This window comes from Odontesthes bonariensis, chromosome 7 (assembly GCF_027942865.1).
Source record: "Odontesthes bonariensis isolate fOdoBon6 chromosome 7, fOdoBon6.hap1, whole genome shotgun sequence".
NCBI classification, from domain to species: Eukaryota; Metazoa; Chordata; class Actinopteri; order Atheriniformes; family Atherinopsidae; genus Odontesthes; species Odontesthes bonariensis.
This window is the reverse complement of record NC_134512.1, coordinates 36,249,331-36,277,279: the sequence shown is the minus strand read 5'-3', so window position 1 is coordinate 36,277,279 and position 27,949 is coordinate 36,249,331. Positions and strand designations below refer to the sequence as shown.

The window sequence follows — 27,949 nt, the reverse complement described above, 5'->3', positions numbered from 1 at the left end:
GCATAAATAAACTCTACATTACTCTCTGACACCTGCCATTTAACAGCATTTCCAATATAAAAAGTAATATTCCTTCTCTGCCGTGCTTGTCACATCCTGACCGAATCCATCCGTCTACTTACAGGTGACAGGAAACACCTTCTCCGCTTGTTCTCCAATTAGAAAGTGTCCTGACAATCCATGCTGACAACTGACAACATGCTGTTTGAGCTGCTTGTCACAAAACAGGCCTAATCTCATCACTTCTGGCTGGTTGGAGTTTGAGTGTCGGAGGCAGTAACTTGCAGTTTGAAGGCATATTGTTTTGAGAAGCAAAACGCTTTATTTTTTAAACCCCAGCCAACTAGCCGGACTACCTTCATCAACACCAAAACGAGGCTGGAACTCTGCTCACAGGACGCAGCAGGGGGTAAGAAGATGTTCATAAATGATGTTGCTGATATGGGATGTCATACAGCTTCAAGTCAAAAGAGGCGAACTATTCCTTTAATGGTCAGCAACAGTGGGCTGTCTTCACATGTTTTGTCCTGCACTGACTTCAAAGCAAAGTAAGAGAGTAGCTGATTATCACATTGGAGCTCAAGAGTCAGATTTCCTTCAGGGCTTGACGGAGGTTGCCTTGCAAAGCAGCTGGATCCTCATAAGAATCCAGAGAATTCCTCTTTACAAGCTTAAACTACACAAAATCTATTTTTTTTTACCTCAGACAACACACAGAAAGCCTGTCTATGGCAAACTTGCAGCTGGTTACTCACATGTCCACCAAACCAATCATAGAAGGTACGAACATCTTGACCTTTTTCTTCTCGTGTAGTCAACCATAACATTATGACACTGAGAGGTAGGGTGAGAAATATTGATTATCTCCTCACAATGGCTCCTGGCAGAGAGCGGAATATATTAGATAGCAAGTGGATATTCAAGCCTTGAACTTGATGTGTTAAAATCATAAAAATAAAAATAAAATCTCCACAACTACAGCTCTTGTGGGCTGTTCCTGGTCTGCTGTGGTCAGGACCTACCAAAAACGGTCCAGGGAAGGAGAATCAGTGAAGCAGTGAAAGGCTTACAGGTGGCCAAGGTTTAGCAAAGGTTGGTTCGTGTTGTCAGATCTAATAGAGGAGCTATTGGACATAAATGCTGACTCAGATAGAAACAATCAGTGGGGTTACATGGCTCTGAAAGGATCGGATTATTGGCTAAATTACAATAAGACTGAGTTGAGCAAGGGTAATTCTCCTTGGATATATGGCGGTGAATGAATCGAATCATCGGCACAAAGCGTGTCAAAAAATCTCGAGCATGGATTGGCTCAGGGACCTACTCAACATCAAACAGGTGATCATTGCATTCAGTTCTGATTCAGCCTATCGGTGACATGTAACTGTGTTTCCAGGAAACCAGAGTTTTGTGGTTAAATCCCTGCATCGGCTCACTGGTAGTGGTATATATGTTCGCCCAAAGCTGAAGCTGGAAGCACTCACAGCAACAAAGAATACAGCTGAAAAACTCAGAAAGTGCACACAGAGGAAGGACTTCAGTCTGAAGAAGGAAACTAATTTAAGGAAAAAGATGCCCAAAGATGCACCGACGTGTTGCAAAGCGAACCTGGAAGAAGGATCTTTCACCTCTTTCATGGCCCGTGCTCGTCCTGTTTAAATGCCTGTTGTCGAACGTTTTATGATGAGCCCGATGAAGGCCACATGCTGATCTGCTTTGGTCTTTTTCCCCTCCGCCAGCATCTGAACCAGAAGCGGGTTAAGTTGGGTCAGGATTTCTGAGACTATTGAAACAAATAGACGCGAAAACAGCCGGTTGGCTGTCTGCTGACATCGATTTTTTATCTGGTCCAGCCGCTGCAGCTTTTTATAAAGAGAAAGAGGAGTTTATAATAAGGTTTCTGCTCGGGTTGCTTTGGGTAACCTGACCCGTGTGTTTTTCTGTTTGTGTCTTTTCCAGTGTTGAGCCCCTGCTCCGTGGCTGCAGCCTCGCCCCGGAGGTGCCACTCCATCTACAAAGGTTTCGCTCAGTGTCTGATGGCTCTGGGCGACAGTCTGACGGACACCGCTCGCAAGGACGAGGACACACATGAGATACACTCCATCTGCAGGTCATTTACTGCAATCATACACATTTACGGTGCCATATAACACGAAAAACACTTCAGTCGTTCAGTATTTATGAGCATCCGGCTACTGTTGGTTCATAAAACTGAAACAGAGTGTGCAAAGGAAAGTTCAGATTTAGACATTTTATAACTCCACAAAGTCAGTCTGCCATCTGAAATCAATAGGGCACATTGAGGCCATTCACTGAAACAATACCACAGATCGAAGTCTCGACTCTCTAATTCCTCACTGGACTCGCTCATCGTCGCTTCTTATGCAGTTAAAATCATATTTCTCTCAAACAGCTCTGAGATATTTATACATTATGACAGCATTGATGTAGAAATGAGTGAATTAAAGAGTTTGACAGCTGATGAAGACGACTTATGTGTCACCACACTGGGGCTGTAAAGCCTTTACCTTTACTGTGTTCCTCATATCAGACTCCTCGTGTTATTAACTGAATAAATAGGAACATTTTGGCAGTAAAGACCCTGTTGGGTATATTTGAGATAAGCCAGAACACCTCCTCTGATTTAAGGCTGTAAGTGTACGAAGTTGGAACACAGTTGGAAGAGAAGGTGGAAAAAACTTACTATCAAAAATATCAAGTATTCATCGAGCAGTTTGAAAATACTCGATCCTACATTTCCCATGATGCAGTCTGATAGAATCCCTAAAAATCATCAGGGAGAGGTACTCAACCAACATTCTTCGTTCTTTATGTCTTTGTGCCACATGTGTGCTGATTAGGGCTGGGCAACGATTTAAATGTTTAATCTAATTAATCACATGATTTCCCTGATTAATCACGATTAATCGCATTCGTACGCAGAATCCAAAAATGAATCCAAAAGTAGTGTATAGCTTTTAGCCTTTAGTTTTATTTTAAATGTGCTGCCATATGAATGAAAGTGCCATAACATTTGTTGTGCAAACACACTTTTAACATCAGCATCTTTCTGTAGTTTTTATGTAGAAGCCTCGCTCCACTGTCTGTTTCCTTGAATGACTTGCTGCTATCAGTTGTGTGTTTTGCCTTTAAGTGATATTTTAGACTGGAACTACTACGCTGAGAAGACAATTCAACTTGGCAGTGTTTACAGATGACTTTGGTTCTGTCGACTCCGCCGTCTGGAAGAACTTTAAAATGAAAATGGCCGAGTAAAAGTTCCGTACCCTTCTCCATGTTTGGTGGATCCGCCGATTACTTTCTTTTCCTGTTCCACAGCAGACAGCAGCAGACTTTTACAAAATAAAAGCCTGTGAGCAACAGACTTTTACAAAATAAAAGCCTGTGAGCGACAGACTTTAACAATAATAAAATAAATAATAAAACCTGCGTTAAGGCGTTAAATTATTAACAAGTTAACTCGATAAAAACGAGTTAACTTGCCCAGCCCTAGTACTGAAGCCATGTTCCTGATGATGCTTCAAGGACAGTTTACAGGCTGAATTGAACTCCTCCTGACATGTTACACGATCCTTATTTGTAAAATCTTGGGAATTCCCCTTGAAAACGCTCAAATACGCACACAATCCTAACAGATAACATGACACTCAGGGTCTATACAGTGAAGCTGCAGGAGATCTGCTGCTTTTATTGGGATTTTATTGTGAAAGCACAAGAATTACAAAGATAAAACCTTTTTTTTTACCGTCGTGCACCCTTTTAAGATCAGAATCAATTTAAATTCACATGACCGGGATCGCTATCTGTCAATCCGACTCCGTGGTCACGCAGAGGCTGTTAAACCTTTCGAAGTTCTCCGTCGGGATGTCGGATACCCAAGGCAGTTCACCTCCTGACCAGTAGGCGTCGCTACGTTAGACGACCTAATCTCGCAACATCTGTCGTGAAAGTGGTTGATTGATTGTTCACCTTCCGGCTCCGTTCCACTCCTCACAGTGAACGATGGCGACCGAGAGAGAAAGACTGTTGTTGGAGTTGGAGCTTATTGATATTGAAATGCAAATAATTTTGACCAAATGTTGACCGGCACACAGTAAACTCTTTCAAAAATGGCGGTGTTGTTGTTCTGAGAGGAAGAGGCTAAACCGGAAAAGTGATTCCGGAAATGATGTTGTTAGCCGGCCAATCACAACCCTTGCGGTCTCCGTCTCCCCGACAAATAAGCCTGATTTACTGTCGTCTACGGAGAGAAACGGATAGCGACGGAGAAGCATACAGAGGCCTTAACTTATAAAATGAAAGCACCTTCTGAGGGCTCCAACCTTCTACTTGAGTAAAGATTGTGGGTCCTCTTGTATTAGATGAGTTAGATTATGAAGGATATTCCAACGTGTCAGTTTATTTAGATTAAGAAGCCAACTCACAGACTGGTGTTATGTGCTTCAGCTCTATTGGGCGCCAACAACGTGAAAAACTCTTATCTGGTGATTGGCTGCATATTCGTAGGAAATTTGGGTAATGACTCTGTTGTTTCATACATTTTTTGAGTTTTGGGGATATTATAGTGGCTTCCTTAGTAAGCTGCACATATTAACAAATATCTTTAGACTGTTTATCTCGGTGCATCACCTGAAAAACTATGAACTGATAGCTGAACACTTCACATCAGTCCTGAGTGTCTGTTGGTCTTTTTGTGTCCATCTGGGACAGATATGCCTTCAGAGAACAAAGTGAAGGATGAATGCTTTACCCCCTCTATATAAACACCCCCTATAAAATAGTACATGTACAGAATGTGCCAAGAATGGAAGATAATTTCCCCTAATTATAGCTTAATTAGCTCTGTTTCCCGATTGGCCGATGAACAGTCCATCAGAGGGACTCACCAGCATCGTTAGGCCCTGAATAATAGCACCCCTCGGTAATTACGCTCATTAACTTTCACCTCAGTTTGCATGTGGACTCTCTGGGACCGAGCAGCAAATTTATTCCCCACTGCGGCTTTAAGCGCTGTTGTACCTTTGCTGTGAGTTTAGAAGAAAAGCCACATGGATGCATCCCCTTGCACAAGTGCCTGATTTCCCCCGAACAAGAGAATTTCTATGATTATGGATGTCTTATAAATTAATGTAATGAGTATTGCTGTCGCTCCTGGAAGAAAGAGGTGGAAACAGTTCCATCCTTTGCTTTTCAGTCATTGTGGAAGAATGATGGCGGTTGCTTTTTTGTTGTTCTTGCAGAGTTAGCGTCCTCGCTAACTGGCCTCTCTTTGAAGAGCTCTCAGCTGCATGCAGGCCACAGTACTTCGGGCTAAAGAGGGAGTCCTTAAATCAAAATCAAATCAAATCAAATTTATTTGTAGCACATTTCATGTACAAAACAACTCAAAGTGCTTCACATAAAATAAAAGCATTGCAGCAGGGAGTGTAAGAAACATTAAAAATACATAAAAGAATAAAAAGAGAAACAAATAAAACAATTTAAATGAATTTAAAAACAAGCAACAGTCCAGATAAGCTCAAATATATCGTGCAGATTTTATGCATAGACACATGAGAAAAGAAATGTTTTTAACCTGGATTTAAAAATGTCTCCATTTGGTGAGAGTTTAATCTCCACTGGCAGTTTGTTCCACTTGTTTACAGCATAACAGCTAAATGCTGCTTCTCCATGTTTAGTCTGGACTCTGGACACTGGGTTTATGTTCTCTGAACATATCAAGCAGGCTCTGTGTTGCTGTATGAGAGCGATCAGCAGCTGTACAGCGGTGGCGTGATTAGACCTTTGGAGGGTTGGGCTGAGACAGTTCTGATCCTCTTTTCATGGGAAGAAGCTTGGATGTGATGAGAGATAGTGTGTGTTTGGTGCTGTAGACAAACAAAGCCTTTGAAAGGATAAAAAAAGTCCAGTTTGACTACAAATGAAAGTCCTACATTCAGCAGTCTGTCACCATATTTTTAACATCTATGCAGAGGTGGGTAGAGTAGCCAAAAATTGTACTCAAGTAAAAGTAAAAAGTAGTCATCCAAATAATTACTTGAGTAAGAGTAAAAAATTACTTGGTGAAAAAACTACTCAAGTACTGAGTAACTGTTGAGTACTGAACACAAGCATTCAATCAGACAGACAAAAATACTAAATAATCACCTTTAGGCAAATTAGAGTTCATCCAATTGATGAAATAAATTAATATGAATGAATTAATTACAAAATAGCTTAAATTACAATAATCCAGGTAAATTCAAGAACTTAAATAAAAAATAAAAGAGACTTAGGAAATGTTTAAAACATATGTAACCCATATGTAACCTAAAAAACAAACATTCACCTATCCATGGGGGAAAAACGAGTTTAGGAAACTTAGCGCTACATGTTTCCTCAAGTTAGATGTTGAGTTTCTGCTGAAATGTGCGTTTGTTTTGGTTGCCACAGAAGACACATAATGTAGCTGCTGTTTCTCACTCTTTGTAAGGTAAACATGCTTTCAGTGTGAGGCCTCGTCTGCGTCTTCATTTCCCACCGTTGGTTCTGACATTTTTCATCTGTTTCTTTGTTTGTTTGCTACGACTGCTAATGCTAAAGCTAACCCGTCCCGCTGCTGAGATCGAGTATGGTCACGTGACCAGACTGCACGGCTGCGTCTGATTGGTGGAACACAGTCAGGTGGTAGAGCCTTTGGCGGAAGTCTCTCTCTCTGTCAGAATAAAACATTAAAATGAGGCGTACGCGGGGGGATAAAAATAATGAGGCGTAGAATACCAAAGAGGTAAGAAGAAAAGTAAAGCCTGATTTATGGTCGGTGACGCAAGACGCAACGCAAGCCCTTGCGAGCTTGCGTGTGTAAACTCAATTTTCTAAACTTCCCGCAAGACGCGAGCACAAGCCACTGTCTACATCACATCCGGCGGCGTGTTCATCTTCCGGTTTCATCCCCTAATAAAAGACCGCTGTTTTCAAACGCCAAGGTAGAAAGCGAAGAAGAAGAAGAAGCATGAATCCACTCGAAGAGAGACTTGCCGAAGAGCAAGTCCTGTCTGTCCTGGCGGTGAATTTCCTTTCATCGTAGTAGGCTTCTCTAAGGTCGTCATTGGAAAAAACCCGCTGCTCCACCTACTGTCCTGGCGGCGAATCGCCACGCAGCACACGCAACCGCCGACAAAGCAAAATGTAGCATAAACGTCTCGAGCCATCAACGCAAGCGGCAGTTAAAGGAGGTATAAATCAGCCTTAACCAGCTCATTGTAGCCTAATGTAGCGGAGTAAGAGGACAGTTTCTGCTGCATACATCTACTCAAGTAAAAGTAAAAAGTATATAATCAATACAAATTGACACAAAGTAATTCCATCAATTAATTCTTTTTTTTAAAAAGAAAAAAATTAAAACGAACAATTACATTTTCCCCTGGAGCCCCTGGTGTGGCAGCTGCCATACCCAATTGACGCCCATGAGGAAGAGAACAATTTCTTCTGCACAAATCTAATCAAGTAAAAGTAAAAAGTATAGAGATTTAAAACTACTCCTAGAAGTACAATTTTTTCAAAAATTTACTCAAGTAAATGTAACTCGTTACTACCCACCTCTGCATCTATGTGTATAGACTCCGGTAGACCCTGATGGACGGAGCGTAAACATCAAAAGAGTTTATTCCTGAGAGTCGCCTGGGCTAAAGTTTAACTTTAGCTGCTGAACTTTAACTTTTTCATATTGAACAGCATTGATATATATGGAAAATCTAATCTATGTTTCTGAGGAAACAGAAACAAATCACTGAAATATATGAAACGCCACCTCTGATGTCAAATTGCTCAGTGGGAGATAAAACACATTTATAGAGAACAGGTGGCATTTGTGATCCTGCACTGATGTTAAAATAAACCCTGAACGCAGCACTGTGAAAAATAACAACGAATGAGTCATTCATACAGATTCACTCACATGTGCGTTCTCAGCAGTGAATTATGTGAATCCTGAGAGATGCTCGGGTTCAAAACTGTCATAAAAGCATTTTATATTTCCTTCACTTCTTCCCTCGCTGTTACAAATTCAACTTTAATTTATTCACAGAGAGTTTCCCGCTGTGCTGCGTCTGGTGTTCAACAATCCAGCACCACAGGCTGCGACTGTACCCGCTGATACGATGGAAAACAATTCAACTGACAATTATCTGACTATGAGAGCTGTACCATGTCTTTAATTTTCTCAATCAAAAACGCTAACAGTGCCGGAGGAAAGATATCAACCCCATATGTTTACCATATTAGATATATATATATATATATATATATGTATATATATATACACACACACTCACTGGTTAATTTATTAGACACCTGTTCAGTAGCTAATCGGCCAATCACATGGCTGCATTTAGGCATGCAGAGGCGGTCGAGGCAACTTGAGGGACTTTGAACGTGGCATTGTTGTTGGTGGTCTGAGTGTGTCAGAAACTGCTGATCTGCTGGGATTTTCACCCACAACCATCTCTGGGGTTCACAGAGAACGGTCCGAAAAAGAGAAAAAAAAATATCCAGTGAAAATGCCTTGTTGCTGTGAGAGGTCAGCGGGGAATGGGCAGACTGGTTCCAGATGACAGGAAGGCAACACTCAGTGGGGTTACATGGCCCTGAAAGGATCGGATTATGGGCTAAATTAATCAGACTGAGTTAATAAGTGCATGTAGACACCTTAATCTGACTAAGAACTGGATCGGATCGGATTCAGACCCCGAGATAACTGGGTTGAAAGTCACTCTAAACCTGCTTGTAGACGCTGAAGCACGTGGTGAATCAGACTTTGCGTTCTGCGCATGCTCCAGATGTTTTCCCGGGGTCGTGACCCGGAAGTCAAAGGAGACGATATTCCTGTTGTTGTCGCCGTCAGAAAGAAACAAACAACGCGATGGAGAATGCTCCGTTGGGCATCGAGTTTGTGCAACAAGCAGCTCATCACAGACCAAATGTAGAGGGACGTAGCTTCATCTGGCTCTGCGTTCTCCATCTTTCTCCAATGCCTGAGTTTGTTGTTGTTGTTGGTGGTGCAGAGGTCAACAGGAAGTGGCTCTATTAGCAACAGCTGGAATGGGTACAGCGCCACCTATCATACCGGGGTATGACACGCTTTGTGCCTCTGATCCCATTCATTCACCGCCATATATCCAAGGAGAATTACCCTCGCTCAACTCAGTCTGATTGTAATTTAACCAAGGAGAAGGTTGGAAAAACGCTGCCTGGTCTGACGAGTCTGGATTTCAGCTGCGACATTCAGATGGTCGAGGTCAGAATTTGCCGTAAACAACATGAAAGCATGGATCTATCCTGCCTTGTATCAACGGTTCAGGCTGCTGGTGGTGTAATGGTGTGGGGGATATGTTATCTGCACACTTAGTACCAACTGAGCATCGTTTAAAAGCCGCAGCCTACCTGAGTGTTGCTGCTGACCACGTTCATCCCTTTATGAGCACAGAGTACCATCTTCTGATGGCTACTTCCAGCAGGATAATGCCACAAAGATCATATCATCTTGTTGGGAGATTCTCATCATAGATGTGCCAAATCCCTGAGGAATGTTTCCAACACCTTGTTGAAAGGATGCCACAAAGAATTAAGGCAGTTCTGAAGGCAAAAGGGGGTCCAACCTTTTACCGGTGGGTGTATATGTAGGCAGCATGTTTCATTGCAGCATTTTTTGGATGAATCATCAAGCTGTATTCCATTTGAAGAAGCTAAATTAACCAAGAGAAAGCTGATTAGTCTAGCTTCCTCCTATTAGCAATGCTTCTCCCATGTTAGGAGAGAAAGTCGAAGCACTTTAGGTAAACCCCTTTCAGGTTTGAAGTTTTAGTTTGAACACTGAGCACTACACCGTGCTGCCGTCTGTTCCCCCAAACAGACGCATTTCTCCTCTGAAGTTCTCAGAAGGCTGAACATAAACATTTTCTCAGCCAAAGTGAAGCAGAAACAAATATACTTCTGAGAGAAAAGTTATTTCAACCACGTAGCTCAACATGAAGGAGTCAAACAAATGGAAAGTGTCTGAAATTACATTTTTTAATCGATAGAAATGAGCAATGTTCTCTGCTGTTAGACACAGAGGATGCTGAGTGACCTCAGATCCTCTGACTGCACTAAGAGCAGAGGTGTGTGGAGCAGCCAAAAATTGTACTCAAGTAAAAGTACTGTTACTTTAGAATAATATGACTCAAGTAAAAGTAAAAAGTATTCATCCAAATAATTACTTGAGTAAGAGTAAAAAAGTGCTTGGTGAAAAAACTCCTCAAGTACTGAGTAACTGTTGAGTAACGTCTGATTTATTTGTTAACACAAGCATTCAATCAGACAGACAAAATTACTAAATAATCATCTTTAGGCAAATTAGAGTTCATCCAATTGATACATTAAATTAAAATGAATTAATTAATTACAAAATAGCTTAAATTAAAATAATCCAGGTAAATTCAAGCACTTAAATAAAAAATAAAAGAGCCTTAGGAAATGTTTAAAAGATATGTAACCCATATGTAACCTAAAAAACAAACATTCACCTATCCATGGGGGGAAAAACGAGTTTAGGAAACTTAGCGCTACATGTTTCCTCAAGTTAGATGTTGAGTTTCTGCTGAAATGTGCGTTTGTTTTGGTTGCCACAGAAGACACATAATGTAGCTGCTGTTTCTCACTCTTTGTAAGGTAAACATGCTTTCAGTATGAGGCCTCGTCTGCGTCTTCATTTCCCACCGTTGGTTCTGACATTTTTCATCTGTTTCTTTGTTTGTTTGCTACGACTGCTAATGCTAAAGCTAACCCGTCTCGGCGCTGAGGTCGAGTACGGTCACGTGACCAGACTGCACGGCTGCGTCTGATTGGTGGAACACAGTCAGGTGGTAGAGCCTTTGGCGGAAGTCTCTCTCTCTGTCAGAATAAAACATTAAAATGAGGCGTACGCGGGGGGATAAAAATAATGAGGCGTAGAATACCAAAGAGGTAAGAAGAGAAGTAACCAGCTCATTGTAGCCTAATGTAAAGAGCAGCGGCGTCAATTCAGCCAAAGCTAAGGTACTATAGTCACATGACTACAGTATCAATCAATAAATATACATGCCCAGCAAATAATCAGCACAAAAGTCTGCTATGTAGCTTATCTGTGTGCAAATGCAGCCTCACTCACACCCCGCTAGCATAACAATGGACTCGTCTCCTTCTCCCTGTTAGCATTAGCATTAGCATTAGCATTAGCGGCGGAGGTGCTGAAGTGGACAGCCTCGTTAACAGCCTGAGTCCCGCCTTCACTGCCTGCTCCTCCTTCCTCCGCCGCTGGGGCAACATTGGACCCATCATCACCTGCCCTTTTTTGGTGATAAATAAATCTAAAGTTTTCTGCTTCCTTTTCATATTTTACATTAATTAGCAAACAATAAATCCCGCTAAAAACATCAGCTTTGACCTCCAGGTTCCGTCATCTGGTGGGAGGGAGGGGGGGCTGGGAGATACCACATTTCAAAAGGGAAGATGATACTTAGATCAATTGATTGTGTTGTTCAGAATTTCATTTGTAGTTCATTTATATGTATTAAATAATAGAATAATCAATACAAATTGACACAAAGTAATTCCATCAATTAATTCTTTTTTTTAAAAAGAAAAAAATTAAAACGAACAATTACATTTTCCCCTGGAGCCCCTGGTGTGGCAGCTGCCATACCCGATTGACGCCCATGAGGAAGAGAACAATTTCTTCTGCACAAATCTAATCAAGTAAAAGTAAAAAGTACAGTGATTTAAAACTACTCCTAGAAGTATAATTTTTTCGAAAACATACTCAAGTAAATGTAACTCGTTACTACCCACCTCTGACTAAGAGTGGCAAAGAGCAGAGACGTCCTCATCAAGCCCAGCTGAATCAGCAACACTCTTCAGCTGTGCACCTCACACGTTCATGATGTGCTCATCGTCTGCATGATGAGCAGACAAGAGAACACGAGGTGACCAGAGCAGAAAACAGTTTACTGCATGTTTCTGTGCCAGTTTTCATGGAGCTTCCTTTCTGTTTGACACGAGCTCCAAACAGTCTGAAGGCAGCACCAAAGGGGAGAGAATCATCAGGATCTGCAGAGTCTGTTTCATCCTCCGAGGATCGCGGCGGCCTGAAAGAAGTGTTTAAGATCTTTGAGTTTAGCTCGGAGACGAGGAGGACGACGGCGTTCAAACAGGTGGAAGGAAGGCAGAGTTGAACCACGGGCTGAAGCCGAGCGTTAGCGGAAACAACAACCAGAGGCTCGCACGTGCACACATCGTCACAGGAGGATTAGAAATAACTCCATTAGGTGTTCCTCGAGGACTTTAATGCCATGTTTGGTACATCTCAGTAAACATGTATCATGCAGAGCCCACGGGGTCAGTTTCTCAGAGCGACACATTGTGACATCAGCTCCCTGTGAACCACACTGTAAGCCGGACTGTATGGAACATGCTCTGCAGTGTTAGAAGCCTCATTAATAACGAGGCGGGAGAAGAATGCTGGTCACACTTCCTGTTGCGGTTCATTAAGCCATCAGCTGTGCAGAGCAGCAGAGTGTTCGGCCTCTTTGGTCGGCCTCTGCTCGCACTCAGCAGTGATGACGATGGGAGTTAACCCTGATGTTTCTGGTTAGACTTTCATCCAACAGAATCAGAGCTTTCAGATCAGTAATTCTGAGACTGTTCCCACATTAATATCTCATTCCCCCCTGGTTGAGAGGATTTCTCTTAGACGGATGACAAAGGTGAGTATAAATAGAGCGGTGAGCAGCGATGACGGGAGAGTGACGGATGGCTGCAGGATATAGAGAAGGAAAAGAGTGGAAAGGAGGAAGAAAAGTGCATGTTTAATCAGCGTCGTCGGAGGCTGGAAAGTTGCAGCTCTGCTCAGTGGTAAAGTAGAACTGAAGTTAAAATCTATTGCTGCTAAGAAATCAATACGTACTTTATTTTTGTATTGATTTGTTCAGACTAATTCTTTGTCAATCCAAAGGGAAGGAAATGGGAATAAAAGTTTAATTTGCTTGCATGAAGACTGGCCTTCTGTCGGTATTTGTGTGAGTGGGCATGAGATATTTATAATGTATTAGAGAAATATACTCCCAACACAAACAAGTCTGTTCACTGGAAAAAAATCAAAGTTTTACCAAGTATATTTGTCTCATGTATAGTCAAAATATCTCATTGCACTTAATATAAGACACAACTGCCTAACAAGCACCATTTAAGCCAGATATAGGGACTTGTTTGAAGACAATACATCTGGAATATCTTGTTAAATGAAAAAGTCTTGAAAACCAATTTTTTTTTGAGTCATATTTCATATGAAACAAGCTTTTTTTGACATTTAAATGGGTTTTTAAGCTAATTTCAAGATCACTTTTAACTCAAAAGTCCAAAATATCACATCTTATTTCAAGAAATCTTGACAAGCCGATTTTCACTAGTTCCATTGGCAGATTTTTTTGCTCATTTCAAGCAAAAACATCTTGTATTTGTTGTTTTTTTTACCCATTTTTGGAGGGGCATTTTTTCCAGTGTTGTGAAAGCCACACGAGGCCCACTTATCCCCACTTCAACTTTAATATCTACATTAAACAGGCTTGTGAATCTGTTCGGTTACTTTTCTGCACAGAAAATCTGCTGTTTTTCCATTCAAATCGAAGCTCGGTTGACCTCTAACCTCCTCAAACTTAACAGCCGCCAAACGGAGCTCATGGAGGTGGCCACTGCTGAGGAAGGTTGGTGATCTGGTTCCATCTCTCCATCACCAGAGGTACAGAACCTGGGTGTCATCCTGGACTCCACCCTTTCATTTCGGTCCCACATCAAGAGTATCACTAAATCTGCCTTTTTTCACCTCAGAAACATTTCAAAACTCCGGCCCTCATTATCCGACTCAGTAACAGAGACCCTCATCCACTCATTTATCTCCTCCCGTCTGGACTACTGCAGCGGTGTCCTGTCTGGGATACCCAGTAAGGCCCCTAACAGGTTGCAGTATGTTCAAAACTCAGCTGCCAGCGTGCTAACCAGAGATGGGACCAAGTCACACATGTGCAAGTCTCAAGTAAGTCCCAAGTCTTAGCTTTCAAGTCTCAAGTAAGTCCCAAGTAATTTTTTCTTGGGCAAGTCAAAGTCAAGTCACCTTATTATTGCAATTTTACCTGCAGATTCTGATCTTAATAAAGTGAATAGATAGATAGATAGATAGATAGATAGATAGATAGATAGATAGATAGATAGATAGATACTTTATTAATCCCGAGGGAAATTTAAGAAGACAAAATATAAGTAACTGTCAGTAAACATCATTGGCCAATGTGTCCAACCTGTCCACCCCGTATCATATCAAGCTAACGTTAGCTAACTACCGACTAGGCTAACAGGATAATATTAGCTAATTTTACGAGCACTTACTGGTGTCTCAAGTCAAGTCAAGTGCCGAGTCTTTAACTTCCAAGTCCGAGTCGAGTCTCGAGTCTTTTATTTTTTGTCAAGTCACAAGTCATCAAAACAGCAACTCGAGTCAACTTGAGTCCAAGTCACAGTGACTTGAGGCCCCATCTCTGGTGCTAACTCACACCGAGCCCTGGCAGCACACCACCCCCATCCCAAAGCAACTTCACAGGCTCCCAGTCAAAGCACGCGTCACCTATAAAATCCTTCTCTTGACCTACAAATCTCTCCACTCACTCGCACCTAAGTACATCTCTGATCTCCTCCACCCCTACTCCCAGTCACGGCTCCTCAGACAAGGACCTACTTTCCGTTCCTCGCACCAGACTGAAAACATATGGAGATAGGGCCTTCTGTTCAACTGCCCCTACCCTATGGAACAATCTGCCACTTCACATCCGTTCTGCCCCCTCTCTACTACAGTTCAAAAATAATCTAAAAACACGTCTCTTCTCCATGTCCTAGGCTGGGTTCGAAACCACATACTACATACTACATACTTCCATATTACATACTACATACTTCCATACTATATACACTGCTTACTCATCGATCAGACAGTATGCAGAGCGTTTACCCACAACGCATTTCGCTCCTGCCCGAGCCGAAATCAGCCGGCCTGAAGCTGATTTCTCTTAAGCTCTAAACTCTGTAAACTTTAGCAACATTTGAAACATTTTCAGGAGAGAAAGTAGTCGTTTAGATCCCCAACGTGTTGAAAACCTGACAAAATACCGGCTGTTTACAATTTTGTTCCCACGAATTCGGCGCTACTAAAGCTAGCCGCAGTGAGCAACGCACTTCCGGTTATTTTCACAAAATAAAATACCCGTTGCCTTTTATCATAGGGAAAGCCATTACCATACAATTGGTGCTTTTGTTTTGAAAACAGGAAGTGAACCTACCCTCGTTGTAGCTAGCTTGAAACTGCCGTTTTGACAGGACATGACGATCGGCGACGTCACGTTACGTTGCATCTTGGGTAGTTTGAGTATGAGTGTGCATACCCAACATTTCGGAGAATCTGGTATGCATTCGGGAAAAAAAGTCAGTATGAGTAGTAGGAGTAGTATGCGGTTTCGAACACAGCCCTACTCCTTTTAAACCCACCCCCCGGCCCTACCCTTCCCCCTTCTTTTCTCTTGTTAAGCGACCTTGGGTACCCTGAAAGACGCTATATAAGTCCAAGTTATTATTATTATTATTATTCATCAGCTCCTTTTCATGGATTTCATTCTGAGGACAGTGATTTGTGATTTTGAGCAGCTCATGCGGGATTTTATTGAATCTTAGGACAGAAAGTTTCATTGCACGTAGTGTTAGAGGTACTGAGGTCGAGTGAAGGAAGTTTTTTCATCTGATTCTTAATCCAAACACTAAAAAACAAAGTGTAAAATATCTCATTAAGTATTTTTGATACAGTCAGATATAAAAGTGATGATGTAGCTGCAACAGATGGAGTCGTTTAAGTGTTTAAGTGAAATTATCTGAGTTTAAACGTATCAAATTGTGTTAATTTCTTCCCATTTGTAAAAGTTTGACTGATTTTTGGCTTTTTGCAAACCTCTGAGCAGCTGGGAGTCGTACAACATGCTTGTTAACTTTATTTTCTAACCTGTGCACATTCAACAGAGTGACGGGTCGCAGACCTCAATCCTGATGGTAGAAAAGTGGTTTCATTTAGGTCGGTATTCAACCATCTGAAGTGCTTCAGCACTGAGTACCAGCTTCACAGAGCAGCCGGCAGGACTTTTAACCTCCTTTTAAAAGCAAGTCTACTCCCTGTGAGACTCTTCTAGCGTTTCTCCTCCTTTTATCAACTCCTTCTGCATCCTTTTTACTCCTGAATGTTGCGTCTTGGTGTGTTTGTTAGTGCCACGAATGTAGAAACAGCGTTTGGTTTAAGACTGACGTCTGCTGGAAATGGGGGTAAAGAACCCGGTTCAAGACAATTTCCTCAGAATAACAACTTGTGTAAGTGTGTGTGAGTCTGTGTCACCATGGCCCTGCAGCCCAGTCCTGGTACCACTCCACTGTTGTTAAGTCGCCTCTATTCCTTGAGGTACCAATTAAACTACTAATCCTACAACCCAGCCACCTTGGTGTGTTGCCTAATGCAGGCGTATAAGAGCTCTCACACAGGCACACAATCCTCCCGTCCACATACACACTGCGTCTTTGCCTCACTTCTCTTATTCGCTGGTTCCTCTCCCTCCTTGTTGTCCTCTTTCACCTCCCACCATCCCTCCGCTCTGTTTTTCTTCCCTCCTTCTCTCCTCTCAGGAACAGGGCTTTAGCGCTGCCATCAGAGCCACCTAATGAGGAGGTAGCTTCCATCCGAGGATCCACAGGCACATGCACGTTCAATCCGCTTTTACACGCGCACGTGCACGAGCGCGCACACTCTGAATAAGAGGCTATGATTTGCATCTAGGCCAAGGCTGCAGCATTGTCAGAGTTGTCCCAGGAGTGCAGCGCTGCTTTTATTCTTCATATTCACAATAGGCATTATGCAGCAGCAATCACTCGCTGTGGAGCCAGACTTGGTGAGGTGAAAGGGAAATCTGTGAGGCTAAACATATTAGGAAACTGGGCTCAATGGAATTAAACCCTGACCTTTAGCTGAAGCCTAAAGGAAAACAGAGGTTTAGATGAAAAAAAGAAAAGAGTCAACCATTTAATTTTGTACATAATTTCTGTTATTAGTAACGCATTTGAAAGAGAAAGTACAACTTCTCTTTAATTCTAAGGTTTTATGTATTAGGACATAGTAAGAAAATCATCGAGTCGTTAGCACAGGGACGTCCTGGAGGGCCGCTGTCCTGCAGGTTTTACATGTTTCCCTGCTTCAACACACCTGATTCAGATGAAAAGGAGCTCTTCAAAAGATTCTTAAAGGGATAGTTGTCAAAAGAGGCGAACTATCCCTTTAAGTTCTGCAGCTGCCTGCTGATGATGCACTGATCCGAATCAGGTGTGCTGTAGCAGGGAAACGTCTAAAACCTGCAGGACAGCGGCCCTCCAGGACCGGATGTGGTATTTTTATGAGAATTTGGTACATCCGACATAAAGATGAACGAGTTCATCCTCACTGCTTCCACAGGTGCTGCTGATCAAATGCACTGATTCATTTATCATCAGCTAGTGTGAGCACCTCCATAAAAGCAGACTTTGTTTGCTCAGTCTGGAGCATTCAGGTGTGCGTTCATTTGGCCAAACACAGCAGCAGATCTACAGCAGAATGTGTGAAGAAGAGAAGAATCAAGGTGTTGCAGCGGTCCAGTCAGAGTCCAGAGCTCAGCCTGACTGAGATGCTGTGGTGGGACCTTCAGAGAGCTGTGCAGAAACCAGAGCTGCAGACCTCAATGAGCCACAAGCTATTCAATCATGGGGTGCACTTAAAGGTTTCACATACTGCTTCTGGCTTAGTTTTTATTGAATAATGACATCGTGGGTAATTTGAGGTTGTGTTTATCTGATTTTTAAGACCTGTAGGAGCAGATTATATATTATTATCCCCCGAGATTTAAAAGTTCTGCTTTCTTTTTCACTCGACTGTAAACTCTCAGTGACGGAATTATTGCAAAGGAATGAAAACCAGTTTAGTCCTTTGAATCTACAGACACACGCATGTGCAGACTATCCACTCGTTAAAGGGATAGTTCGCCTCTTTTGACATGAAGCTGTATGACATCCCGTATCAGCAACATCATTTCTGAACATCTTCTTACCCCCTGCTGCGTCCTGTGAGCAGAGTTCCAGCCTCGTTTTGGTGTTGATGAAGGTAGTCCGGCTAGTTGGCTGGGGTTTAAAAAATAAAGCGTTTTGCTTCTCAAAACAATCTGCGGTCAACAGAGTAATACATTTGCATCACAAAATGGTTCTCCAGGAAAAAGTCAGACCTCACAATCTCTTGGCCCTAGCCAGCCACGCCTGTTACGGTGTTTGCTATGGTGGCCGACACATGCAAACGTTTTACTAACGGCAAAACACATGCAAGAGAAAAAAACACAACGGAAGTTCGCCAGGCCACTAGGGGGTCTCGATCTGTGTGGGATAGGCCCTACCCGATAGGGGATCGACCATAGTAACGACGCAGAAGAAAGTCAAAAGGTACGTTGTCCTTTATGTCTTTATGTCAAATGTTTAAAAAAGACATAAAAGACAACGTACCTCTTGACTTTCTTCTCCTTTCTTCTCCTTCGCCGTTGTGTTTTGAGTGAACTTGCAGCGTTTCTCTCTTGCTGTTTGCGTCCTGTGTGCTCCGGTCGTTTTTGTGATTGCCGCATTTTTCTCTTGCAGCGTTTTCCTGCTGGCTTTGTTTTGCCGTTTGCACGTGTCGGCCACCGTAGTTTACTGATCGGTCTGCACGGTGTAGACCGTCTGAGGTGAGGTCTGACTTTTTCCTGGAGAATGATTTTGTGATGCAAATGTTTTACTCTGTTGAACGCATATTGTTTTGAGAAGCAAAACGCTTTATTTTTTAAACCCCAGCCAACTAGCCGGACTACCTTCATCAACACCAAAACGAGGCTGGAACTCTGCTCACAGGACGCAGCAGGGGGTAAGAAGATGTTCAGAAATGATGCTGCTGATATGGGATGTTACACAGCTTCATGCCAAAAGAGCCGGACTGTCCCTTTAAGTTTTCGAAGATAAAACACTCATAAAAACAACAGGATGCAATCATGCTCTGACATTCAGAGAGCTCTTCTTCCAACCCTCTCAGCTGAAGTATTTCCAAAGTATGAACAAGAGCAAGCTGAAAACACAGCTTTTGTTTCCTTGGTTACGGACTCACATACAAAAGCGGGAGTCTTCCACTTTCTAAACCTGTTTTTGTCAGAGAACTTCCTCTCACAAGGTTGAGTGTTTTTCACTGCGTCGCCTCTCCGTTTGCTTTTATATTCCTATTCTCTCCAGATTTAGATAAGGCCATCCGTGCCTCTGTTGCATCTCCCCGCAGCGCGCTCCATTTCTATTCTACTCCTGCATTAGTTTAAAGTTCCTTTCAGATCCCACAGCCCTTACGGAACGCAGCAGGTAGGATGGAGACCGCTGCCACACAAAGAAGCAATAACATTCCAGAGTTTAGCATCTCTCACTGCTCATGGAAGTAACAAAAGGGAAGATTTTTGCTTTATGTATCCCCACCAAAAAGCTCCTGAAGATAAAAAAGTGTGATGATAGATTAATAGGACTGTTCTGTTCACAAATGGCACTTGAGTTAGACCCATAACCTCTGTATAAACATGTATTTAAAGCTAAAGAAAACATTTTTTGGAATCTTCTTGATGCAACGTCCACCCTGTTATCCTGATCAAGGCCACGGCAGCCGAACTGTGTTGGTTTTAATACGGAAGCTTTGTCAGACTCCTCCCTATAAATAGCTGAATTATTTTCATTTCAATTCAAACTGGAACTGAGAGGCTGTGACGGGCTCTATTTGTATTTTCTTACATCTGTTAATATGCAAACCTTGGACCGAGTCATCGTGACGTTCTCTCGGAATTCTTTGCAGGATGTAAAGAAAAAAAGACCCTCCAGTTATTTCGTGCTTTGTTGTGTCCATGACGGCGAAGCTGCTTGAAAATGAGTTCATTGTAAACATGTAAAAGTCATCGATCTTCACAAATTCCAGAAGCTGCAGGAGTTTTTATATTAGGGCTGGGTGAGTTAACTCGTTATCGCGTTAACCAGTTAATTATTTAACGCCGACAAATATTTTATCGCGCATTAGCGCAGGTTTTATTATTTATTTTATTATTGTAAAAGTCTGTTGCTCACAGGCTTTTATTTTGTAAAAGTCTGTTGTTCACAGGCTTTTATTTTGTAAAGTCTGTTGTTCACAGGCTTTTATTTGGTAAAAGTCTGCTGCTGTCTGCTGTGGAACAGGAAAAGAAAGTAATCGCCGGATCCACCAAACATGGAGAAGGGTACGGAACTTTTACTCGGCCATTTTCATGTTAAAGTTCTTCCAGACGGCGGAGTCGACAGAACCAAAGTCATCTGTAAACACTGCCAAGTTGAATTGTCTTCTCAGCGTAGTAGTTCCAGTCTAAAATATCACTTAAAGGCAAAACACACAACTGATAGCAGCAAGTCATTCAAGGAAACAGACAGTGGAGCGAGGCTTCTACATAAAAACTACAGAAAGATGCTGATGTTAAAAGTGTGTTTGCACAACAAATGTTATGGCACTTTCATTCATATGGCAGCACATTTAAAATAAAGCTAAATGCTAAAAGCTATACGCTACTTTTGGATTCATTTTTGGATTTTGCGTACAAATGCGATTAATCGTGATTAATCAGGGAAATAATGTGATTAATTAGATTAAATATTTTAATCGTTGCCCAGCCCTAGTTTCTATAGAGTTTATTTGTGATTCACCTTAAAATGGGGCTGAGTGTGTTGTAAGCAGAACAAGTTTAAAAGAGCAGGACAGAAATGAGTGGGAGGAGAGGAGAAGAGTGAGGATGCAAGGTGTAAAGGTGTGAAGGTGCTGAAGGTGCTGAAGGTGGATGGGTTTAGACATTTAGGCTCAAAAGTGATGGGGGAGGTCGAAACGAGGGTTTAGGGTGGAGACATAACTTCTGTTATGTCTTGAAGACATTAAAGCCTGGATGTCCTTAAACTTTTTTAAAATTCAATGAAAATAAGACAGAATTGATGGTGTTTGGTCCCAGTGGCTCCTGCAAATCCCCTCCTGTTGACTTGGGCCCCTTGGTGCGACACAGGAAGCCAACAGTCACAAACTCGGGTTTTAAAATGGACCGGCAAATTTGTGCAGCTTTTTTTTAAATCTTAGGCAGCTGGCAAAGGTGAAGCCCTTCCTTGCACACAGTGATCCACGCCTTCATCACATCTCGGCTGGATTACTGCACTTTATCTTGGAGTCAGAGCCAGTCCTCCCTCGCACGTCTCCAGTTGGTCCAAAATGCTGCCGCTCGCCTCCTAACTGGAACACCTAAGAGGGAGCACATCACTCCCATTTCAGCCTCCCTCCACTGGCTGCCTGTGCACTTTAGAGTCCATTTTAAGATTCTTTTATTTGTTTTTAAATCTTTAAATGGACTCACCCCGCCTTACCTCTCTGAGCTGCTCCTGCCCGGTGGCTCAGGTCAGCTGATCAGCTGCTCCTGGAGGCACCGAGGGCCAAACGGAGGCTCAGTTTAGGACCGGTGCTGGTCCTAAACTGTGGAACGACCTCCCATTTCACGTCAGACAAACCCCTACACTGTGCATTTTTAAAACTCATCGTAAAACCCATTTTTATTCCCTGGCTTTTAACCCAGCATGAGACTCTGTTTCTGTTATTGTTTTTATTGTTTTATGCCTTATACTTTGTGCTGTTATTCATGTATCAAATCAAATAAAATCAAATTTATTTGTAGCACATTTCATGTACAAAACAATTCAAAGTGCTTTACATAAAATAAAAGCATTGCAGCAGGGAGTGGAAGAAGCATTAAAAATACATAGAATAATATAAAGAGAAACAATTTAAATGAATTAAAAACAAGCAACAGTCCAGATAAGTTCAAAGATATCGTGCTTTTAAAATCTATTCTGTGACTGACTTGAAGCCAGAGTAAAGATTTTAAAGCTGCTGTGATGTGTTCAGCACTTTGATTCAGCCACGGCTGTTTTAAAGGGCTTTATAAATAAAGTTGAGTTGAGTTGAGAGGACTGATGGATGCAATTTGGAACAAGAGATGCTTTGTGGGTTGGAGACGGCACTGATGAAAAGACAGGAAGTGGAGTTTGAGTTAAGAAAGATAAAATCAGGAATGAGAACTTCAAACTAACTACTCGGGTTAAACGGTTTGGACTCTAAGCTGAGGATGGAGCTGCAGCAAAGAGGAACATCGGTGGACAACAAAGCACATTTACAGATGTGATGACGAAGGAAAGAAAGGCTCAGAGAACTGGGAGCCGCAGAACAGCAGTAAACCAGGAAGGATACGTGGAAAAAAGGGAGGTTTCCAGCCGGTTTAATGCTGCAGCATCGATGGGAAAGAGCTTTTTATTTTGGAGAAACAACAAAACTGCTGCCGCAAACTGCCAGAAAACAAGAAAGAAAATCCCCTTTAAAGGAGGCGTTATGAAAACAGAAGCTTTTTCTGTGCTCCAACACATTTATTTGTTTCAGAAATCACGACAAACACAAAATCTCTGACTTCTCAAAGCCGTCGCTCCATTTGGAGCTGCCGTGGTGGGATGATGTCTCATTTATTTATACAGCGCAACGAGACAATTTAAAGCTCTTAAAACAGCATTTAAACCAGATTTACAGTAGAAATAAGCAAGTAAAGCAGTGTGAGGTGCAGTTCAGGCTATTTCCAAGTCTGTCAGGTCAATCACTGAAGTAAATGCTGTGGTGACGAAGGTCTGAAGCTTAGTTTAGGCTCACCTTTGACTTGACTTTAGCTTGACTTTTAGCTTGACTTAGCTTGACTTAGCTTGACTTTAGCTTGACTTTAGCTTGACTTAGCTTGACTTAGCTTGACTTTAGCTTGACTTTTAGCTTGACTTAAGCTTGACTTAGCTTGACTTTAGCTTGACTTTAGCTTGACTTAGCTTGACTTTAGCTTGACTTTTAGCTTGACTTAGCTTGACTTAGCTTGACTTTAGCTTGACTTTAGCTTGACTTAGCTTGACTTAGCTTGACTTTAGCTTGACTTTTAGCTTGACTTAGCTTGACTTAGCTTGACTTTAGCTTGACTTAGCTTGACTTAGCTTGACTTTAGCTTGACTTTAGCTTGACTTTAGCTTGACTTAGCTTGACCTTAGCTTGACTTTAGCTTGACTTTAGCTCGACCTTAGCTTGACCTTAGCTTGACTTTAGCTTGACTTTAGCTCGACCTTAGCTTGACTTTAGCTTGACTTTAGCTCGACCTTAGCTTGACTTTAGCTTGACTTTAGCTTGACTTTAGCTTGACTTAGCTTGACTTTAGCTTGACTTTAGCTTGACTTAGCTTGACTTAAGCTTGACTTTAGCTTGACCTTAGCTCGACTTTAGCTTGACTTTAGCTCGACCTTAGCTTGACTTTAGCTCGACCTTAGCTTGACTTTAGCTTGACTTTAGCTTGACTTAGCTTGACTTTAGCTTGACTTAAGCTTGACTTAGCTTGACTTTAGCTTGACTTTAGCTTGACTTTAGCTTGACTTAGCTTGACTTTAGCTTGACTTTAGCTTGACTTTAGCTTGCCTTTAGCTTGACGTGTGAATGGTGAAAGGATCTCACAAAGACTGAGAAACTAGAGAGCCTAAATACTGTGGGAACTGATGAGAAACTGGATGCAGCTGAGAGAATCGACAGGTGAAGTGAATGAAAACAGTGGGGAAAAAAAATGGAAAAACTAAATACAAGACCTGAACTAAGAAAACTAATGCATTAAAATAAACTAAAACACAAGAGAACTCAACAATAAAACTCAAAACGTGGGGAAAACCCCATGGAAGTGACACACTGTCACAAACGTCTGCAGCATTCGGCTTCTTGCTGAGTATTTGCACGTTCGTGAGAGCTCCGACCTGCATGTTACTTCCCACCGGCTGTTTTCCATTGTTGCCCATTCAGATACACACCTGCTGACGTAAAGAACAACACAGTGACGCACACAGCATCATCTCTGCATCACATCCTGCAGACATCATTTCAAGATGGGAGATCTGCAGCAGAAAATCTTTTGCTTTGAAGCATGTTTCAAACTGCAAATGTGGAAAAAGTTCAGACCAAACAGTTCTCCTAAAATTCTCCAGTGTTTGAGTGTGACATCATCCGTTATCACAGCTGTTCTGGGCTGGCTTATCGAAGCAGCATCTACACTACAATGCATTCTGCACAGCTCTACCTGAATTAACCTGAATACACTTTCTACACCAGTTTCTACACCTCCACACGTGTTTAGGGTCCCACAGTGTGACCTGATCTCATGTTTACTGTTTTCCTGCCTTAGAGGGGCTCTTACTACAGAGAAATACTGCAGCAGTGTCGCGTTTTGCTGACATAAAAACCTGCTAAAAACCTGCTTTTGCAGACATAGAAACCTGCTTTTGCACACATAGAAACCTGCTTTTGCAGACATAAAAACCTGCTTTTGCAGACATAGAAACCTGCTTTTGCAGACATAAAAACCTGCTTTTGCAGACATAGAAACCTGCTTTTGCACACATAAAAACCTGCTTTTGCAGACATAAAAACCTGCTTTTGCACACATAGAAACCTGCTTTTGCAGACATAAAAACCTGCTTTTGCACACATAGAAACCTGCTTTTGCAGACATAAAAACCTGCTTTTGCACACATAGAAACCTGCTTTTGCACACATAGAAACCTGCTTTTGCAGACATAAAAACCTGCTTTTGCACACATAGAAACCTGCTTTTGCACACATAGAAACCTGCTTTTGCAGACATAAAAACCTGCTTTTGCAGACATAGAAACCTGCTTTTGCAGACATAAAAACCTGCTTTTGCAGACATAGAAACCTGCTTTTGCAGACATAGAAACCTGCTTTTGCATATCAGCTGCTGCCATGCAGATACTGACTCCCACAGTTTGAACTCTAATCCTGCCCTCAGATGGATATTACCTTCAGGGTACAGATCGTCTCTCTGAGGTCGAACACGCTGTAACAGTTTTGCTGTTTGTCTTCTCTGATATTTCATTTTCTCTCCTCTCACGCTGTCTCATCTCATAATTCCTGAAGCAACATTGAGGTGCTGAATGTGCCACACATTTGTCTTTTAATTTCAGTAACTTTTACGTTGCCACACAGAGCCACGATCCACCGCCGCCGCCACCGAAAAACAGCGAGGAGTGAAGTTTGAGTTGAATCTTTCTGGGTGTCAGCAGCAGACGTTTTCTCAGGAGGTTGTTGGAGCAGCTGGTTGTCTGTCAGTGTCCTCGCTGCGTTTCTGCTGTCTCTGCACCAGCTGCGTCTGTTTGCAGAGACCCGCACACCTGCACACACTTCAGGGAAACACACACAAACGGAGATCTGCAAACATCCAGAGGCTTTGGCGTCCTCTGGGTATCTCCCAGACAGACGCATGCCTATGCTCAGGTACACAGACAACAGCCAGATGCTGCTCTGTAACCCCCCCGACCTCCCCTCTGTCAGCTGCTCCTCCTGCAGCCTGCGTGGAGCGTTTAGCTCCTGGACAAAAGCCAAAAGCACACGCAGACTCGTCCAGGGAAGCCAGGTCTGCTGGCTGCTCACTTCATGAAGATGAACATGAGGGAGCAAAGGTATGCGTGTTCGGATCTATGGATTTAAAGATATGATGGAGAGACAGCAGATGTGTTTGTCAGAGGAAAATAATAGTCTCTGCACCTAAAGGGATAGTTCGCCTCTTCTGACATGAAGCTGTATGACATCCCATATCAGCAACATCATTTATGAACATCTTCTTACCCCCTGCTGCGTCCTGTAAGCAGAGTTCCAGCCTCGTTTTGGTGTTGATGAAGGTAGTCCGGCTAGTTGGCTGGGGCTTAAAAAATAAAGCGTTTTGCTTCTCAAAACAATATGCGTTCAACAGAGTAATACATTTGCATCACAAAATGGTTCTCCAGGAAAAAGTCAGACCTCACATCGCTTGGCCCTATTTTCTCTCCCTTCGTATCACTGCCTGCTGACGACAGCCGCGCCTGTTACAGTGTTTGCTGCTCGGTCTGCACAGCAGGCAGTGATACGAAGGGAGAGAAAATAGGGCCAAGCGATGGTGAGGTCTGACTTTTTCCTGGAGAACGATTTTGTGATGCAAATGTATTACTCTTTTGAACGCAGATGTCATGTCTGTAGGGTTTTTGCCACGTTTTTAGTTTCTGTTTAAGTTCTTAGTTTTACCATGTTTTAGTTTTTCATGTCTTAGTTTTGTTAAGTTTTAGGTTCAGGTCTTGTTTTTAGTTTTGTCATGGGCTGCGTGCCCATGACAACGCTCTGAAGCATAAACGCAGATGTACGTTTTTTTCCTCCACAATTTATCTGCGTTCTCATGGGGGTGGATATCTGTGTATCCATGGGAACAGGGAAAACGTATAAAACTCGCAGTTTGCCGATGTAGAATGCACGCCCCAGACGTAGGTGGCAGTAGCAACAATACCTTTAGTATTGTTATATATTAATAAATATGAGAAATGCCTGTTTTGTGGCTACTTCCTCCGCGTCAGTTGGAAGAAAATGGCGAAGCGCGGCGGCAACAACAGTACGCCTTCAAACTTTGTTTGGACAGATGAGGTCCAGTTGCTCCTGAACACGACACTGAACTACAAAGCCAGGAAGGCAGTGGATAATGTGGATTGGGAGAGTGTCCAAAATAAATATAGTGAGATATGGGAGTCGTTCACGGAGAACTACCCACTTAACGTGTGCAAAAAACGCACTTCTGCGTTTTGAACTGTTCCTACGGCGACAAGAGGTTGGATCGTTTTCAAGATCTCCACTCTGGAGAAAAACGCCGTCGCCGTGTGCAAGATAGGCACATCTGTGGAAATGTTCTGCGTTTATCTGTCGTTACCGTTGTCGTGGGCACGTAGCCTCAGTCCTTCTCCTGCCCTGCCATCAGCTGCACTCACTCACCAATCAGCCTCCTCAGTATTTAGTTTCCAGGTTACCCCATGCACTTGGTCAGATCCTTGCACCTCCACGCCACGTCTTTCCAAGCTAAGTATTTTCAGGCCAAGTCAAGTCTTTTGTTTTTTTTTGTCACAGTCTCGTTTTTTGTCATCCGGCTCAGCCGCGCTTTGTGTTAACTTTGATTTAGAAATAATAAATAGATAATAAAGTTTTGCTTTCACTTCTGAAGTCTCCTTCCTCACCCCCACCCCTTGTGACAGAATATTGTTTTGAGAAGCAAAACAAAAGAGAAGCAAAAGAGGCGAACTATCCCTTTAAAGTAGGATCAGAGACAGACGTCCTCATCGAGCACCAGCAGAAAAGACACCAGAAGATGTTTTTCTGTGTTGAAAGACTTCCGATTCTGGAGATCATAACAGTTTAAATTTACAGCCACACTTTGTGAGACTCAACGATACGAGCCGACAGGGAATCACAAGGCGAGAGTCCGACGACGGGAAGCGTCCCATCTCACCCCGTTTCCTCTGAATTATATTCTCATGAACAGTTGCTTTAGCAGCTGCAGATATAAATCAAAGTGCAGCTGGACTTACAGACATGATGTCTTTGCAGCGTTTAGGAAAAACAAAGCATTTCTTCACGTTTGGGAAATGAAACAGACCACTTTCATTCAGTTCTTTATTGAATGAAAAAAAGATAAAAGGCTCTTCCAGGAGCTGCATTTCAAACAACTGTCTCCTCTCCTGCTTACCGAGCCACAAATAAGACAGAACTTCTTCTGCTGAGGGCCATTGTGCGACGGACTTAAAGTACAGAGGCAATTAAAATAAGCAGGAACAGTGGTCACAGCATTTCACCTGCTTTCTTTTT

The 27,949-nt window shown here is 42.4% G+C and overlaps 1 protein-coding gene across 1 annotated transcript in view; it reads left to right on the top strand.

Annotated features, from left to right (window-relative positions):
• The first annotated feature begins 755 nt into the window (after positions 1–755).
• The window catches only part of nrn1la (neuritin 1-like a), a 37,628-nt gene continuing 10,434 nt past the window's right edge, over positions 756–27,949 (top strand). Inside the window, exons 1-2 of the mRNA XM_075471213.1 lie at positions 756–780; positions 1,960–2,110. Of these exons, the coding sequence (XP_075327328.1) occupies positions 756–780; positions 1,960–2,110 (176 nt within the window). The remainder of the gene's footprint in view (positions 781–1,959; positions 2,111–27,949) is intronic.